Raw genomic sequence first — 18,506 nt, forward strand, 5'->3', positions numbered from 1 at the left:
CTGATATCTGGTACATGTTCAAAGTCTTCCTGTGGAGAGCTGAAATAATCTCTAGTGTCATCAACTCTGAAGTATCAACTTTGTTCAGGTCACTGTCCTTCTACATATCTAAATGCTTTTGTATTTGTGTCTTCTACTAGGTAAAGTATTAAAACATAGTCAGATTCAAAATATTCTTCTTTCCTATGCCCCTTTTTGCCCTTTTTAGTTCTAGCATACACACAACAAACGAGAGAAAGACTCATTGTAATTCCATGGGACAACATTGCACCACAAAGGGTATATTTATCACACATTTCCAAAGGTAAAATAAAATGCATCTCAACAAGAATACATAAGCACTGTAAAACAGAAAATTATTACTGCTTTTGCATTTACTACATATGCATCAAACCTTGACACAAAATGTAATATGTTTGCAGCACAAAAGCCAATGACTGCAGTACCATAGCCAATGATTGTGGCATCAGCACCATAGCCAATGATTGTGGCATCACCACCATTGCCAACTGTTGCAGCACCATAGCCAATTATTGCAGTGCCAATGCCAATTTTCCATACTGTGAATAGTTTGACAATTGAATTCAAAATGCATATATTTCAACTTTTTATACTTTTTAATGACTTGTATGTTTGGAGTATTACTTTGTCACAGCTGCTAACTAAGGTCATGTGACAGTGACATGGCTAATGGAGGGCTGTTATTGTTTTAAGAAACCATTACACTGATATGTTAACTTTGACTTAGATAGTTGACCTTGAGGACCTAATAACAGTGCACTGCACATCGTCTTTGGATGATGCAGATATACTGCACGTTTCATATAAAGAAGAACCGGAAAAAGTGGAAGAAGAACCAGTACCAAAACAATGTGTCAACGTTCAAGGTCGAGTAAGGTCCAAACATTTTAGATATCTTGATGAAACTTGCTGTATACATGCATCACCTACAGACAATGTGTTGCTAAAGATCTCAAGAGAGAGCAGCATACTAGTTTTACAAAATCCCGAAGACATCTGGAAGGAGCTCCCCATTGTGTGGAAAAGTGTTGCGAACAATCACACCTAACAATTAAGCATCTTGTAGCCTGCAAGGGGGACAGACATAGAAATCTCAAACTAGTAAACATTTCTGCAGTAAATATAAATGTTACCTGATTCATTGTCATCTAAATAAACAAACCTTCGCTGAAGAGTCTTTTGTTGATCCCGCGACATCTGGGGATGTCACGACAACTTGAGCTTTTAAATCCTGCATCACCAATAAAAAAAATCAGTCACAAGTTTTCAAACAATCTCAGGTATCGCAATTAATACATATGAATAGGATGTTAATTATGAATTGTAAGTATACACTATATTTATAACTGCAGCAGAATATAAAAGAAATGTTCAAATGTATGGTTCAAAAGAGCAATAATAAGTATTTTTCTATTTAGAAAAGTGTTGACCATGCCCATCTCACCTGGAACATAAACTTGTTCAATTATCATACTTTGAATAAAAGTTGTTCAAATTGTTAAAGATATATCTCTTAGATAAATAAAGTCACTACAATTGATGACAAAGTTTTCAACATGAGATCCGAAAAGGATTTTAGCGTCCACCTAAAAAATGTCACATGACTGAACTACAGAAGAAGATTCATTTTGCATATGGCATCCGGAGACTTGTCTTAATAATGTTGTTATAATTAAGTATTTTACTGGGGAAAAAATGTGGAGTTTGATTTCCAACACCTTGAACTTAACCAGCATCATTAAAGGACACTTGGGGAAACTGGTAAATTTCTTCAATATTGTTTTATAATATTGTTATACAATGTTTGCTGTTAAAAAGATATCAAATGACCTTTATCACCTTGACTTTTGCGTCTTGACCATGGCACCTTCACTACTGATGCACTAATGGGTCATTTGTCTGGTGACATGAATATTTGCTTATAAGAACAAAACTTCCACAGGAGTTGGTGTGTCACCTTCAGTCAGAGTGAAGTTTTGAGGTTGATCGTCCTAAGGAAACTGGACTTATCGCACAGATACAGTTTTTCTTTTAATAGTAAAGGGGGACATTGATCTTTAACCTTCAGACCTGAAAATCAATCTCAAGCAAGCACTATTGGTAAAAAAACACTGTATGAAGTCTGAGCTTGATCAAATTTAAGATACTCAAGTTATCACATGGGAACAGATTTTCTATTTATAGTAACGGAGACTTCGACCTTCGGACCTGAAAAGCAAACCGAAGTAAGCACCATTGGTAAGAAAGCACCGAATGAATCCTGAGTTTGATCGACCAAAAGAAACTCAAGTTATCACATGGGAACAGATTTTTAACAAGGGGAACATACATATATAAGAAATCCCAGAGGGATCTTGGTGCCCACTTTTGTGCCATCTTCATTTGTTCTGTGTCAGTTTAATCTTTTCTCTTCTTTTCTCTTATCTGTTTGACCAAGTCATGTATACAGTAAATGCACCTTGAGGTAACTTTTGATCTAAACTTCATACTGCTGTGTATAAAAGACAACCTTCAAAGTGAGTTTGTCATTTCACATATTTACTAGTTCAGTACTTAATGATTAAGAAATAGAACTGATCATTGCAATATGAGAAAGATCTGTCAAGTTCTTCCTGCAGCGATCTTTTTTTAGGATCACTCTAAAAATAAAACATGCACAGCTAAGGACCAAGGGAACATACATATAAAAGTTAAGAAATCTATCCAGTTCTTCTGAGAAATAGCAATAACAAATATACTGTCAAAGTCCAAGATGGCTGTCTGTCGGCCATTTTGCTTCTCTGATCAGTCTCAAAATAAAACATACACAACTATAGACCAAGGGAAGTTACATATCATAATTGAGAAAAACCCTCCAGTAATTTCTGAGAAATAGTGCTAAAAAATGTTAACTCTAAAAATTCAAAATGGCACAAATAGCCACATCTTGGTTTACCTATCAGTCCCAAAATTTGATATGCACAACAAGGGATCATGCAGAACCTTTATGCTATATATGAGAAAGATCCATCTAGTAATTTCTGAAATAGTGCTAACTAACTTTTACTCAATAAATTCAAGATGGCGCCTATCTGCCATCTTGGTTTTCCGATCAGTCACAAAACTTGATATGCAAGAATGTCCAAGCAATTTCCTTGAATAAATCGAGTATGCTTGAGCTTTCTTCCTAAAGACATAACTGTTATAATTTAAATTTCAACTCCTTTTTAGTTTTTAAATATCAGTGTACTTACCCGTGCCTTAGCCAGAAAATTGCTCAGAATATTTCGAACCACCTCCTCCCAGGAAATGACAAGCCTATTGCTGTCCACCACATCCTCTGTTAACAGGCACTCCAGCTTCAGGTGCCCAGGAATGTCTCCTGGCCAATGTAGTTTTGTGTGATGGTCATTTAACTGTTTTTCCAGTTTTGTCATGTCAGATGACATGAGGTGCTGGACTTTATTTTGGTCAGCATCTTTAATAACCAAGGGGCAAGGAACCTTAAAGGTCGGTCCTGTGTGGCTGACCCTGTGGCCCAGCATTTCATGGTAAGTCTGCACAGTGAGCGTTTTCCCATCCAATTTGTGTGTTCTCTGGCAGACTCTGTCTATCACTGTAAGGAAAAGATGCATGGATATTGATTTTGTTTGGCAAACACTCACGCAAAACACACCACAACAGAAATGTTCCTTTTCTATGGTATACAACTCAGCTTAGAATCCTTACTTTTGTTACAATCCTTTGAATCTTTGCAGTAAGGTGTAAGTCACTATCAATAGCTAGCAGCAAAACGGTTTAGCAATGCAAACTAAAGGAACTTTTGGCGAGCTCACAAGATATACTCCTCGCTTGTGCTTAAATTTTAAGGGCCATAACTTTAAGAAATGAGATCCCAGAGGGATCTTGGCGCCCACAATTGTACCCTCTTAATTACTTTTATGTCAAATCGGTCTTTTCTGTTCTTTACTCATATCTGTTTGATCAGTTTGCCTGGGAACCATCTTGTTCTTCTGATCAGTCCCAAAACTTAACATGCACAACTACGGACCAAGAGAACCTTTATGTACATATCAAATTTGAAAAAGATCCGTCCAGTCCTTTCTGAGAAATAACGATAACAAACTTAAACTGTAACAAGATAGTTGCCTTGGTTTTCAGATCAGTCCAAAACTTTGATATGCATATCTAAGGACCAAGAGGAACCTTCATATAATAATTGAGAAAGACCCCTCCTGTACATTCTGAGACATAGTGCTCACAAACTTTAACTCTCCTATTCAAGAAGGCTGCCTGTGGGCCTCTTTGTTTTACAAGGGACCATGCATGGGGAACCCTCAGCTGAACTTTGAGATAGATATCTCTAGTATTTTCTGAAAAGTAGCACTTACAAGCTTTAACTCTCATATTCAAGATGGCTGCCCGTCAACCAATTTTCCACTTTGGCCAGCCCCTGGGATAGGTCAGGATATTTTGTTTTCTGATACTATTTGATTTCAATTTCATTATAACTATTCCAAGCAAATTTGAATAAAATGGACAAGATATAGTAAGAACTGTTATTCCCTATATAAACTAAGGAGAACAGATGACCAAAGGGTAATTTAACTAACAGGTTATATAATGCACCTAAGGGCATTTCCATCACAAATAGAAATTTGAATCTTGTACCATCCGAGTACAGATTTTTTTTTAAAATATCAGCCATTTTCCCCTTTTTGGCCCAACCCCTCCAGACCCTGGGGCAAGGACGATCTTATTTTTTCATACCGATAATGTACCGAAGAACCTTTTTATCCATGAAGAGTATTTGTTTGTAACACGTATGAGTCTGATGAAGAAGACTTTTAAAATATTGGTTTATTTTCCCTTTGGGACCCCGCCCTGGCCACTAGGTTTGGGGCAGGAATCCCAATTTTACAATTTGATACCATCTTCCTCCAAGGATTATTCTCATCAACAAAGAATAATTTCCAATTGAAAATTGACAAAATATACCCAAAAGTGTTATTTCCCTATATAAGCTATAGTAAACTTTACCCCCTACCCAAGGGAGAACGGATAGCCCAGGGGTACTGAAATTTACAATTTACATAAAGTCCCTGATGATCTTTCGATCCATGCAGAGAAATTGACTGAAGTACCTCTAAGTCTGGAGAAGAAGATTTTTGAAATATTGAATAATTTTCCCTTTGGGACCCCACCCTTGCCCCTTAGGTACCGTAGGAATCCTAATTTTACACTTTTGTAGCCACAGACATCTACCAAGGATAATTCTGGCCAAGTTTAAAAAGATTTGATCTTCTGGTTCTTGAGAAGAAGTCAAAAATGTAAAAAGTTTACACAAGACAGAAGACGGCAGATGGAAAGCGAACAGAATAGGTCACTCGAGCAAAGCTCAGGTGACCTAAAAACTGGTTCAGACAGGAGTTATGTTTAGATAACCAAAATTCAAAAGGCTGCTTGGCAGCCATCTTGTTTTTTCTATTAGTCTCAAAATGAAACATGCATAATGACAAAACAAACTCCTAGCTTTAGCAAGTTGCAATGAGGAAATCAAACCACAGAACAAGGTATTAATGAAACCAACATAATCTTTCAATTTTACATAAAATGTGATAAATTTGATAAAGTGTAAGACTCCTTTCTACATCATATTCTTACATGAATATGAGAAACAGTGGGTTCCATAGAGGAAACAAAGTGATTATCATGTTGCATGTCAATATACTACAAGAAGTCAGTGTTTATCTCTTGCAGGTTACAAAAGAAAAACCTGGCCTAGATGGTTTCATTTCTCTACTTTGTTGACCCAGGCGCTGATAGGGAGTTTTCTATTTAGAGGGGTTTAAGAGTACACATGTTCAAACAAAAGTGTCCTATCAAATCTGACCCATATTTGGGTACTCCGGCTCTCACTTATAGCCCTAAATAAAACAGGCATAACAAAGATTTGTTTGAGGTATCAAAAGTAAATTACAGGTATTATAAAGGATAGGACACTCCGACAAGAAAAAAAGTAGGGGATGCTTACTAGGCCAAATATAATACATTTGATCTACATTGTGTTTAGTAATGTTACCTTCAGGATCTTTAAAGATGGCGAGAAAGTATCCGTCAGATATCTCCTTGACCTCAGTGACATCACTATCACCGCTTCTGCGGCTATTCTCAAAATAAAATTTCAAGGTGTTCAGACTTGTACGTTTTCCGACCCCACTGACAAGGACACTCTGAGATACTGGAACCCTCTTTGCCTCCAGCAGACAGTTTTCTAGTGGTGAATTCTGACAGGCATTCTTCAATTTTTCAAAATCTAAAAAGAATTTAGTCGGAATTATTTCAGTCTATTAAAACATAAAAGAAGGAAAAGAAAAAGGCATGTACCGTCGTCTATTTTGATTTTTTATCTGAAAATTATGTTTGGATAGATCTATATCTTAAAGGAAAGCTTCTTATAACAAGGTAATCAACTTATAAACAAGAGGCATGTATCAGTCACCTTGTATTGTATATAAGTCCCCAGGGGCATGACGGGACCACAGATCCAGTCCTGGTAGCATAACTGTCATTCCCAGCAATTTTAGCAATGCTTGTATAGTGGGGTTCTTAAAGCTGTGACTCACAGACTCAGTCGCTAGGAGAGGGGACATACCCCAGGGTCAAATTTGATAGCACAATTATGATCCTATCTTGTACAAATATTGAAGGGGTTGAAATATCAACTGGTTCAAAGCTATTACACAGGGAATTATCACTATGGCCAAATAACCATTTTTGATCCTGTGCCTCATCACCCCACCATCCCCATCACCCCCTTGAGGATTCAGCCTAGGAACAATTATCACCTGACAATGCTTGCAACCAAGAATGGTTGATAGCATTTTTTTCAGTCTCAAGAAAAAAGAGCTTTACTGTTGAAGTTGAAAGCAATATGTCAAAATTACTCTTGCCATCTTACGACCCCTAGTTGATCAGCCAATTTATTTGAATTTGCTTCAAACCAAATTTGGTTGAGATCCATATCATATTGTTCCAGAAGAGAAGTCTGAAGTTTAAGTATTATGCCAAATTACCCAAATTAATCAGTCCTTCCATTTGTAAAAGGGTGAATGCACACTACCTCAGAATGTTTTTCAACCAAATATGGTTAATACCCATCTTATAGCTCCTGCAGAGAAGTCCCTTGAAGCAATNACCACCACCACCACCACCACCACCACCACCACACAATGGTAAAAATATATGTATGATACGTTCAGTTAAATTTAATAATTTGGCGTAATGCCATTCAGCAGTTCATCAGAAGAAGTTTAAGATTAAAGAAATTGTTGATGAGAGGGTGACAGAAGCTTCATAATATGACATCTCAACTCGTCGATAGACAGTTAGAGTCTCTTTGAACATCTGACCAATCCTTTTGTTCCAGGAGAGTATTTCATTGAATTATTTAACATAATATCTTGCTAATGTATTAAACATGATCACATTACCTGCAGAACCATCAAATGTAACCAAGACTGCACCCTCCTCTTCTCCATATAAAAATTCTATTGGAAACACATTGACCTTTGATTTCAGAAAATTCTCGAGCATTTTTTGTGTTGTGTTTGAATTCATATTCCTGAAGAAAACCTTCTCCTGGTAAAATAAAGGATCAGGTACAGGTTCCAGGGCCTCAAACAATCTCACAGTCAAGGAGGACTTGTCCAAGGTGTGCTGTCTCCCAAGAACAAGTTGTGCATCTGAAATAGACAAGACATGTTATTGAAGCAAAAGACACCCATTCCAAATGCCTTGCCTTGGCAAACAGTGGCCATAAATTACAAATCGAGTGCTCTAAAGCCCAATATTTAATTTTCTTGTTATTAAGCATTATAAGACTTCATCTCTACACAGAATGCAGTTTAATACTTAATTTTATTTAGTGAAGTGACCATGGCCATAAGGCCCTAGAGCGAATGTGTGTTTGGCCCTTACATGTCAGTAACATAATTGTGAAGTTTAGAAGGAGAAGGTGAAAAATACACCAAAATTGGACCTGTATAAGAATGCATATTTAAGTACATTGACCTTTGAACCAAAAAACGTGGTAAAGGTGTATCTACCTTTGCTTGGTAAAGTGGTTTACAAGTGAAGGAAAAAAAGACACCTGAGACGAAAATGCCTACAGACAGAATAACGGATGGTTATTTAGTATGAGTCCCATGACTCACCTTAAGTTTATCAGTAAAAATAGCTTATTCGTAATATTTCATTTTTGAACATAAAAAAGCATACGTTTTTGTTTTGATTTTAAATGGCAGGAGTAAGGGTGAAGCCTGCTGTATAGATTACTTGTCCACAGATATATTACCTTCCTCATTTTCATATGTAATGAAGATGACGCCGTCTTTCTCTCTTTTTGATGCATCAAAGTTTTCAATGTCAACTGGACGACCCACTGCTCTTTTACTTTCAAAGTAGAGTTCTACAGTGTCGTTTGATGTTAGTTTGTCCATCCCTCGTACTTCTATAGTACAGCCACTTGTTGTCTTCTCTGAGTTATCTCCCTCTAGGAAGTTAATAAGAGTGGTCAGCATTAAGAAATGACATTTTTTGTGTTCAAAGTCAATCGGAACAGTATTTTAATTTTAGGAAATAAAAATATATCTCAAATTTGAAACACGAGTGTGTCATAGTTGTGAGAATTATAGAAATGTAAAAGTACACCAAAAATTTGACCCCTCATCATTGCCCTGATGGTATCAAAGTCATACCATTGAGTGAGAGTTATGAGAAAACTATTCAAAACTGTAACTGTAAAACAAGCAGTACTTGAATGAAAAGTTTGAATTGGTTGTTATTAGGTGGCTTTTTATATCTATACATTTTTTGCACATTTATTTGATGTAAGGGATCTGTGTTCCAAGTATCAATTAAACCAGTGGAAAATGTAAGAAGGTGGAGTTGGAACAGTTTTAAATGAAGGGACATAACTCCATACAAAAGTGATGTAACTTTAAGTTCTATATTTTATTGACATTTCTCCAATACTAGTGTTATATGAAACCAGTATCACTGGAATTGAAACAGTACTGTAGGAGAAGTGCCAACTATGTTTTTAAACAAAGGGACATAACTTCACAAATAAGGGAAGCAACTCCAATTCACAATATTTAATAAACACCACCTCAATGTAAGGGTTGTGTGTACAAAGTATCATTCAAATCTGTGCAGTACTTTTGAAGGGGGAATGATTAACTCAACAAGTAAGGAAGGTAATTCCAAGTTGTAAACTCCATTCACATCCCCGTGATGTAAGAGTTCTGTGTATCATATACAAATGTATCATTCGAATAAGTGCTTTGGGAAGAGTAGCCAAAACATTTTTTTAAACAAAGAGACATTACTCCATAAATAAGGGAGGTAACTCCAATTTACATACTTCATTCATATCCTCTAGATGTAAGAGTTGTGTGTACCAAGTACTGGTCCAGTACTTTTGGAGGAGTAAATCCCAAGAGTTAAAATCCCAAGCTAACTCTAACATACTAAGATATATGCAGCTGGTCACTATTTGTCACACAGACCAGTTCGGTACACGCCTTCACCTATTTTGCCCTCAAAGACAACATTTTTTAAAACCTGGATTCATACACACATCACTGCAACAGTGACAGGCCTAGATTTGAACCCTGGACCAATTAAGCTACCTACATGGTCACCAGTAATCACCCAGGCAAGACCTGCTACAATGTGTAAGATATAGCTAACTCTTTTTTCTTAATTGCTTTAATACATCCAAGAGGTATTGAAACAAACAGGAATGAGTCATCCATTTTTAGATGATTTTCTGTTCTTATGTTACCTTGGTTGACTGATGGCTGTTTTCCAGGAGTTGGTTGATCCTCCAAATCTTGCAAATACTGGTAAATCTTCTGCATGGTACCAGACTTTGCAGCTACGTGGACTGTGTCCGAGGTCTCTTCCACTGAAAAATGATTCATATCTGCGGTACCAAGACCAAAGCCTAATTTTGAAAGCTTTGAAATTAAAGGAAAGTCCTTTACCAAGAATGCCTCTTCTTTGAAATTTTCTCTAATTTTGAGCCCAACACGCTTGGAAGATGAAGCCTGCATTGACCAAACTTGAACTTGTCTGGTTTCAGTAACCTGCCATACACAAGTGATACCGTCCCTCTGTAGTACATTATCAATGTAGTGTTTTATCTCTGGTGTCAACAGCAGCTTCTTCATCACCTTAGAAACATGGAATGTGTTCGCTTTAATTTCTCTAACAAACTTCTCCATCTCTTCTCGACCACCTCTGATGTTCTCTTCAGTTCCTGTCCATGTCACTTTTGTGTTGCAATCCTGTACAACCACTGTGAGACCATGATACTGACCTCTCAGTTTATCAATGACCCTAAATGTCCTCAACAAACATCCATGTGATGGAGACTCTAAAACTGTCTCCATGGTAACACTGTACAACTTGACCTTTGCCTCCATGTGTAACTGTTTGACAGTTTCTGTAGGGCCTGTTATGATCAGACAATTCAAATCCTTGTCATACAGAACATCAGCCTGATTTTGACCAGCTTTGATCAATGGAACAAGACAAGCAAGAGCTTGTTGTAGCGGACCCTTGTTATCTAATTCTCTGTCGCTAGGTTCCTTGTTGCTCAGAGATGAAAGGTCACATTTCTCTTGATGTAAGTTGGGAAGAGCCTTTACAATTAACTCTCTGACTTTATCTCTACAGTTCTCAATCGGGACTTCTTTTTTAATCAGGAGTTTAGGAAGAAGTTTTTGGTCCATCTTTTCCAGAATGAGTTTCCAGCCCTGTTCCGTAGCTAGATTTGCTAAATCATGCTTACAAAGATAATGTATAAGGTTGCTATTCCCTTTTGGATAGAAGCTCATTTTCTCTTTTTCCTCATCTTCCAGTTTCACTATCTTCACCTTTACCGCTGTGCAAATACTTTCCACAGAGAAATCTTCAGCAACTACAATTGTAACACAGATGATTTGAAGAATAGTATACATGTACATGAACAATAAACAGAATCCTTATTCAGCTAAAAACTCTGTCATTATTACCAGGTATGGTTGAAAATGGAATATATATAATCTTACCCTGCTTTTCAGGAGATCCAAGATCTTCTCTATTTTTTCTAGAACTTTTACCCTGCTTGCTGCAGATCGGTGGTGAAGACCATTCGTCTGCCATAATGGCTGCCACAATTCCGCTCTGGAAAAAAATCCAATAAAAGTTATTATAGTTCACTCCAGCTTTAAAGTCTGCCACTCTCAATAGTGATTAAGCTAAAGGAAACTTCCCTCTAGGGTGAAGCTACAGCTGTAGATAGCAACCAAAAACTCATGTACAATTACAACCTGCCACACTTCTCACCTCCCTTTTTAGATGTCTTCATTGTCACCACAACAACCCCAGTGTTAACTCCCTGTCATGTACCTCAACAGTGGCAGAGCTGGAACCAGGAGTCAATCTCGGTACAGAGCTATACCATAAGGGTAGCTTGATAGTCTGAGAATGATGAAATCTCCAGCTGGACTAGTAGTTCTAAAAACCGCTAGCCTGATTGGGTTAGAGGAATTTTCACATGGACTAGTAAAATCATTTTAAGTTTGCCTTGTCCAAAGGAACGTGAGCTTATGCTGTACCATGGTGTCTGTCATCAGATGTCCGTCTGTCCACATATTCTTAAAACAATTTCTTCTCCTAAACCACTGATTGGAATTTGACCAAATTTGATATCGTGATTGGGACACAAATGGAGGGGCTGATCCTCAAGGCAGTTATAGGGAGAGGCATACCAGAGATGGTGTCAAAGCCACCAAATGCTTGCCTGTTTAAAAATGTATCGACTTTAAATCTTATTTTGTTTATTGGAGTTTAGCGTTCCTTTAACTCATGTATAGGTCATATTGAGATGGTGTCTGCTTGTGACAGGTAGATTTATGGTGACTTTATAGTGCTGTCTCACTGAAATATCATGCCGCACACACATTGACATGATACTTCACTCGGTCACATTATCCTTAGCAGGGAGTGAGAAGATTGCCTTATTTTAAAGTCTGGATTTGATCCTGTGACTGTGGATTCTAGCACCAGTCTACCAGCATTTTCTATAGATATGATATTGCCATCAGTAAATGATATATGAGTAGATAAAAAAACATAAGAAAGAAAATATTGTTTGTGATGCTGATTTGCTCTTAAAATGTTAAGATTAAACCTTTTTAAAACTCAAAAAACTATTTAAAAGTGATTTTTTAATTGTGCCTTTGCTGCATCAAAAGTATAGCCCAAAGGAACCTTCATCAACATGAAAAATATCAGCATCCTTGTAAGCATATTTAATGAATGACAAGCTTCTAAATAACTTGCAGGTAAAACATTAACGTTGATGTGATTAAAAAAAGTTAGGTACAAAATGGGTCGAAAATTTCCAAAAATTTTAAATTATTTATAAATTTTAACCTCCCTACATCAATATAGTATACCCCATAAGAACTTCCATCACAAATATCAGCATCCTAATACACATATTTAATGAATGACAAGCTTTTAAATAACTTGCAGGTAAAACTTTAACGTTGATGTGATTCAAAATAGTTAAGTACAATAAAAACAGGTCTAAAGAATTCTCAGAATTTGGTGAAATTATATTTTAATTTTCACTTCACTACATCAATTTGATACCCCACAGGAACCTCCATGCCAAATATCAGCATCCTAGTATACATATTTAATGAATGACAAGCTTCTAAATAACTTGCAGGTAAAACTTTAACATTTTCACGCCGGGGCTTTCGCTATAGCTCCTTGTTCTACGAACAGGCGAGCTAAAAAGGAGTAATTTGGCCATATTGCTTTAAGATACTTCTTCACTGGAACTGACAGATAGATATCAACCCTATTCGTTTGGAAGGATTTTTATTGATTGTAAGATCAGGAAAGCAAACAGAATACAATCAGGAAGGTAAAATCAATGGCTGCAGTCATCAAAAGAAGCTTCCAACACCTGGACGAAGAAACGTTCAAACCACCGTATAAGAGTCTGATATGTACACATCTAGATTTTTCATTTTTCTCTATATAAAGCCAAGTACATATAAAAAATAGGAGGGGTACAGAAAAGAACCACCAAACAGCTTCCTGGTTACAAAACCTATCCTTCCAAGAAAGACTAAGTTACCTACACTAGCGTATAGACGACACTGATATGATTGAAACCTTCAAGGTAATACAATTGTACAGGAAATATATGACAGCAAGGCATGTACCTTCATCAAAATGTGGAACAATGTAACGGAAGAAACAGTAACCCACAACAAACCTTAATATCTAAAAGAAAGGACTGTTTTACAATCAGAGTGGTGAACATTTGAAATAATTTACCGTCGGAAGCGGTAAATGCACGAACCTTAAATTCATTTAAGAATAGATTAAATAGGGGAAAGTCGGATAACTTCAATCACGCCGGTAAATTCGATCACTTTATATCTTGCACGCCTATGTCACTCACTCATGACATTGAAACACTGAGATTGGTGAATAAACAAAATAAAATTCCACTTACTAAAAATATCTTAGTTGCGTTTTGATGTACGTGTGCGTTTAAGAACTGAATTTGATTGGTTGATTATCTGCGTTAACGTGACACACCCATCTAGAGCGGCAACTAATATGGTCGGCATAGAAAAGGGTAAAGATCCGCTTACTGTGAAGAAAAATTTATATTTATTTAATCTATGAATATTTTATAAGGACAGCATATTCATTACAAAAAATTGAAGATATTTCTTTGTAACAAAACTAATTTCATCAATAAAAGACACAAATAGTGATCTTTATTAATGTTGGAGGGTAGATTTGATAAGTCAAAAAAGAAGTGGACTTCATAATGATCAATGAATGAAAAACAGACAAATCCTTATATCCATACAAAGTTATCAATGTGGAAAATAAGTCCAATAATTATGTGAATCTACATTGAACGTTGAGAGATTTAGGGTGCCTTTTAAAAGAGAGAGACATTGGGAGGGAAGGGGGAGATAGACTGTCGATTGTCGGAAGGGGCAGGAGTAAGGGGTTGTCTGAGAGTCTACATCTTACATAAGAAGAAGAGCACAATATCGACACATTGGAATCTCCAAGATATTAATCTGATATATAATCACATATTTTGATTACGAAAATAGAAATAGAAAAAAAGACCTATAAATATATTCTTTGAATTTTGACTAAATTTCGTAAATGAAAAAAAAAAGGAAAATGTTGAAGTGAGAAACTAATCAATGTGTAAACCAATTTTTGCACGAAAATATTTAAATGATGAAAAAGACAAAACACTGTCCAATGGCCGACGCAAACCCCTTTCCTTGTGACTCCTGTACCAATGACAGGTCTACCTGACATGAAATAGAACAATACTCTCTGTATACATGTATGTGCTTCTCAAGGACGAGCAACATGTAATGATTTGATTATGGTTCATGTTTAATCTCTGTTGAATTGGGTCGGTTTACATGTGGATACGTATTACACAGAACTCATGACGTCTGTAGATGTGTACAAACAATAGTCGTTCGTCCTGTGTTGGATGTTTTGGCTATAAATGATAAAACGAACCTGTAGCCATGCAGACATCGGAATTATCCTTGACAGATGGTCATTTTTGTTTTTAAATATTTCATTGGATATAATAAAAACAAGAGGCCCAGAGTGCCTGTATCGCTCACCTGAAAATGTTAGCAAAATTGAAGTTGAAATAGCGTGATGTCACTGGAAGTGTACATGTATTACTTGGTTAGTCAGGGGTTATATGTATATACAATTGGACAAAATCTTGTCATTCCTTAAATAAAAGATTTTGAAGAATTTGCTATGTTACCCTTTTTGGTCCCGCCCTTTTGTCCCCAGGGGGGTCAGACCCATCGTTGATACAAAATTAGGTCCCCTTCACCCGAAGATGCTTTAGACCAAATATGGAGATAATCCTGTCATTCCTACAGAAGAAAAGGGATTTAAAAGCTATTTTTCCTCTTTGGCCCTGCCTCTCTGCCAAAAGGGGGGTCAGACCCACCGTTTATACAAAATGGGTTCCCCTTCTACCAAGGGTGCTTCATCCCAAATTTAACCGAATCCTGTCATTCCTACAGAAGAAGAAGGATTTTGAAGAATTTGCTGTTTCCCTTATTGGGCCCTGCCCCTCAGGCCCAAGGGGGTCCAAACCAACCATTTATACAAAATTATTTCCCTTCCAAATATCATGCTACTATTCAAATTTTGTCAAAATATACCTTCATCCGCAAGGAAGAAGAAAGAAATTAAAGCTATTCCTCTATATCCCTTATTGGGCCCCGCCTCTCTGCCCCCAAGGTGTCAGACCTACAGTTTATTCAAAATTGCTTCCCCTTAACACAAGGATGCTTCATACCAAATTTGGACAAAATCCTGTCATTCCTACAGAAGAAGAAGGATTTTGAAGAATTTGCTATGTTTCCCCTATTGGGCCCCACTCCTCAGCCTCCAGGCGGGCCACACTCACTGTTTATACAAAATTGAGTCTCTTTTGCCCAAGGATGCTTCAGACCAAATTGGGATCCCTATCATAGAAGAAGGATTTTAAAGGTTTTACCTCCATTTCCCCTATTGGGCCCCAACCCTCTGCCCCAAGGAGGGTCACACTCACCGTTTATGCAAAATTGAGTCCCCTTAGCCCAAGGATGTTCCAGACTAAATTAGGATAAAATCCCTTAATCCCTACGGTAGAAGAAGGATTTTAAAGGTTTCCCCTATTGGGCCCTGCCCCTCTAGATCTGCCCTCAGGGGGGCCACACCCATCATTTATACAAAATTGAGTCCCCTTGGCCAAAGGATGCTCTAGACCAAATTTAGTCAAAATCTACTTGGCCGTTCAGGACTATAGTAGCGTTTTAAAGGAAAAGTTGACGGACAACGGACACTGCGGTATGGCAAGAGTTCACCATGGTCCGTTGGATCAGGTCAGCTAGAAATGGACACATCTTATAACATCTGATAAGATGCTTCTTACTTATAACACGGAAATACATTATCTAATATATAATGTTGTTATAATGGCAGCAAATACATAGAGGTCGGCATCTCAACATTAAATCAGAAACAATCATCTGATTAACAGTTTAGACCAAATGATTCTTTTTGTAACAGTACCCAGAAGTTGAAAGACTTATGTCAGTTAACAATATACAACATTCTTGAACAATGAGGCAGAAATCTGCGTTATTTTCTTGACTCAGTAGATCAGAACTATCCAATGAGTGAAATATCAGTATCAATCAAATATTACTTAAACAAGTATCATACGAGAATCGTCATGGTCACAATCCATGAAAAATGTCATTGGATATAAGAGGTTCCCCAATGAGAGGTGGATGGTTTTGATGTTTATCTCACTCACGTTAGTTAAGTTTCAAATTGTATAAAGACACAAGGTTTATAATTACTTGCATATCAGTGTACAGGTATGTTCAGTGTTTAACAGCATTTTCAACATTGGACATTTCACTTGTGATGTTGATGAATTATATATCTTTCATTGCACCACCCATTAAAATAATGCCAAAATAGCATTGTTGTCTTAGCAACCGTCCTTTATGTTTAGACAGTCGTATGAGGGAGATAAGGTTTGGGGCTTGTACAAGACTATAACAGGTCTGTGCGACTTTTAACAAAAAAAGCTTCTTGTATCTTGTATTTGGAAGCTAAACATTTGCATTCCCCCAAACTGAACCTACCCTATCAAAGTTCGATGTTTGGTCGTGGAGAAAGCATGAAGAATCGTTCTACGACATGAGTGATCGAAGTTACCCGATACTGTGATCAAATTTATCCGACGTGTGATCGAATTTACCCGAATAGTTATTTAGACCCATTTACTTCGTTTAAAGCTGTTAATTAAAAAGGGGAACACCAAACATGTTGAATTTTTTGAGTTTTCAGACGTTTTCATACGTCCATTACTGAATACGGGACCAAAAACAGTCATGTGACCATCCAGAACGAGAGGAAAACTAGAGTGATCGAAGTTACCAGACTTTCCCCTAAATGCTAGAAAAATCAGGAAAAATTATACAAGTTTAGAGCACCAATTGAAAGCAGACTTTAAGTTCGGTGCGATACAATGATCGAGTCCAGTGGAGAGGACCTATACAGGTCCTGTACTGGAAACTAACTCTAAGTAAATGGAGGGCTATGCACGGGAATTTTTTTTTAACTTCGGACATTATCAAGATCCCAACCCTATAATCATGTATACAGTTGCTAGGCATCAAGGGCCAAACACAATCATGATATAAGAATTGTCCCTGGGATCCAGTTCCACCTCTAGGAACTTAATTTCTCGGCCATATCTTTGAAATGGTTGAAATCCCAGCCACATATAACCATATATACCAAGAGACGACCACAAATATGATATAAGGATTGTTCCTGAGGTCTGGCCCTACCCCTAGGAAATTTACTGGATTTCATTATGTTTTTATACAGAACTGTTTCTGATACATTTTATTAACATTATACATTTGTATTGACAATAATAATTCAGGTATATCACGTGCCGTATGAAATAATTTATATATGTGTTGAACTTTGTATCCAATCTCTTTGATCAATATAATCTATGAATTATTATCTAATAACTATGTAACGTACTCCACAACTGTTGCAAAAAATTGTCATATATTTCTGATTCAGGGAACGAGTCAAAATCTTCCCATCCTCGAGGGGATATCGAGGGGTTAGTTATGCTCACCTCCGCTCTCTACACCCCTGGAATATGTCATAGCAAAATTGAAGGCACGCGGCTAGCTATTTGATTGGTCTTGGGTAAAAAAACAACCCTGACCAATCACAAGGCTGATTCCTGTCCTTTAAAGATAACAAAGGAGAGACGCCCGACTTCATAGCCAGTAAGTTTTACTGTTACCCGACCGCGAGATTCTTTTGATGTTCATCAAAGGATCAAACTAGTCTTCTTGTCTCATCCACAAGGTGGCGCACACTGAGCCTTCAATTTTGCTGTGTCATATTCCAGGGGTGCATAGAGCGAAAGTGGATGTATCACCTGGATATCGAGGTGGCAATCTTGCTTGCCAAAACATATGTGGAGTGGGTACATTGTATGTCACAATAATCACCAGAACCCTAGCCTGTGGTGATACTGCCGCAAGTGCACCAGAATGTTCTGGCTTCACGTGACTCGACAAGTACGCCAGAAGGGCTTTCATGGCATTGCATATAGTATGTCACAATATCACCACAAACTGGTTGTGATATTGCTATGTATGTGACAGAACATTCTGGCGATATTCTGAAACCCAAGTTTTACATACTAAAATTTGAACATGCAACAATGTGGCTGCAAGCTAAGAATGCAGCACTTTCAAGCAATAGTATGTTACAGACTCAGTATTTCTGTGATGGACTCTTTAGAAGGAGTAGAATACCCT

At 37.2% G+C, this 18,506-nt stretch overlaps 1 protein-coding gene across 1 annotated transcript in view; it reads right to left on the minus strand.

Annotated features, from left to right (window-relative positions):
• Positions 1-18,506, minus strand: part of LOC110440505 — a 44,698-nt gene that overhangs the window by 25,324 nt on the left and 868 nt on the right. Inside the window, exons 2-8 of the mRNA XM_021483623.1 lie at positions 11,121-11,235; positions 9,851-10,990; positions 8,357-8,554; positions 7,494-7,745; positions 6,083-6,316; positions 3,255-3,616; positions 1,184-1,252 (exon numbers count right to left, since the gene is read on the minus strand). Coding sequence (XP_021339298.1) covers positions 1,184-1,252; positions 3,255-3,616; positions 6,083-6,316; positions 7,494-7,745; positions 8,357-8,554; positions 9,851-10,990; positions 11,121-11,214 — 2,349 coding nt within the window. The 5' untranslated portion in view covers positions 11,215-11,235. The remainder of the gene's footprint in view (positions 1-1,183; positions 1,253-3,254; positions 3,617-6,082; positions 6,317-7,493; positions 7,746-8,356; positions 8,555-9,850; positions 10,991-11,120; positions 11,236-18,506) is intronic.

Source organism: Mizuhopecten yessoensis, unplaced genomic scaffold, assembly GCF_002113885.1.
Source record: "Mizuhopecten yessoensis strain PY_sf001 unplaced genomic scaffold, ASM211388v2 scaffold11183, whole genome shotgun sequence".
In the NCBI taxonomy this organism is placed as follows: Eukaryota; Metazoa; Mollusca; class Bivalvia; order Pectinida; family Pectinidae; genus Mizuhopecten; species Mizuhopecten yessoensis.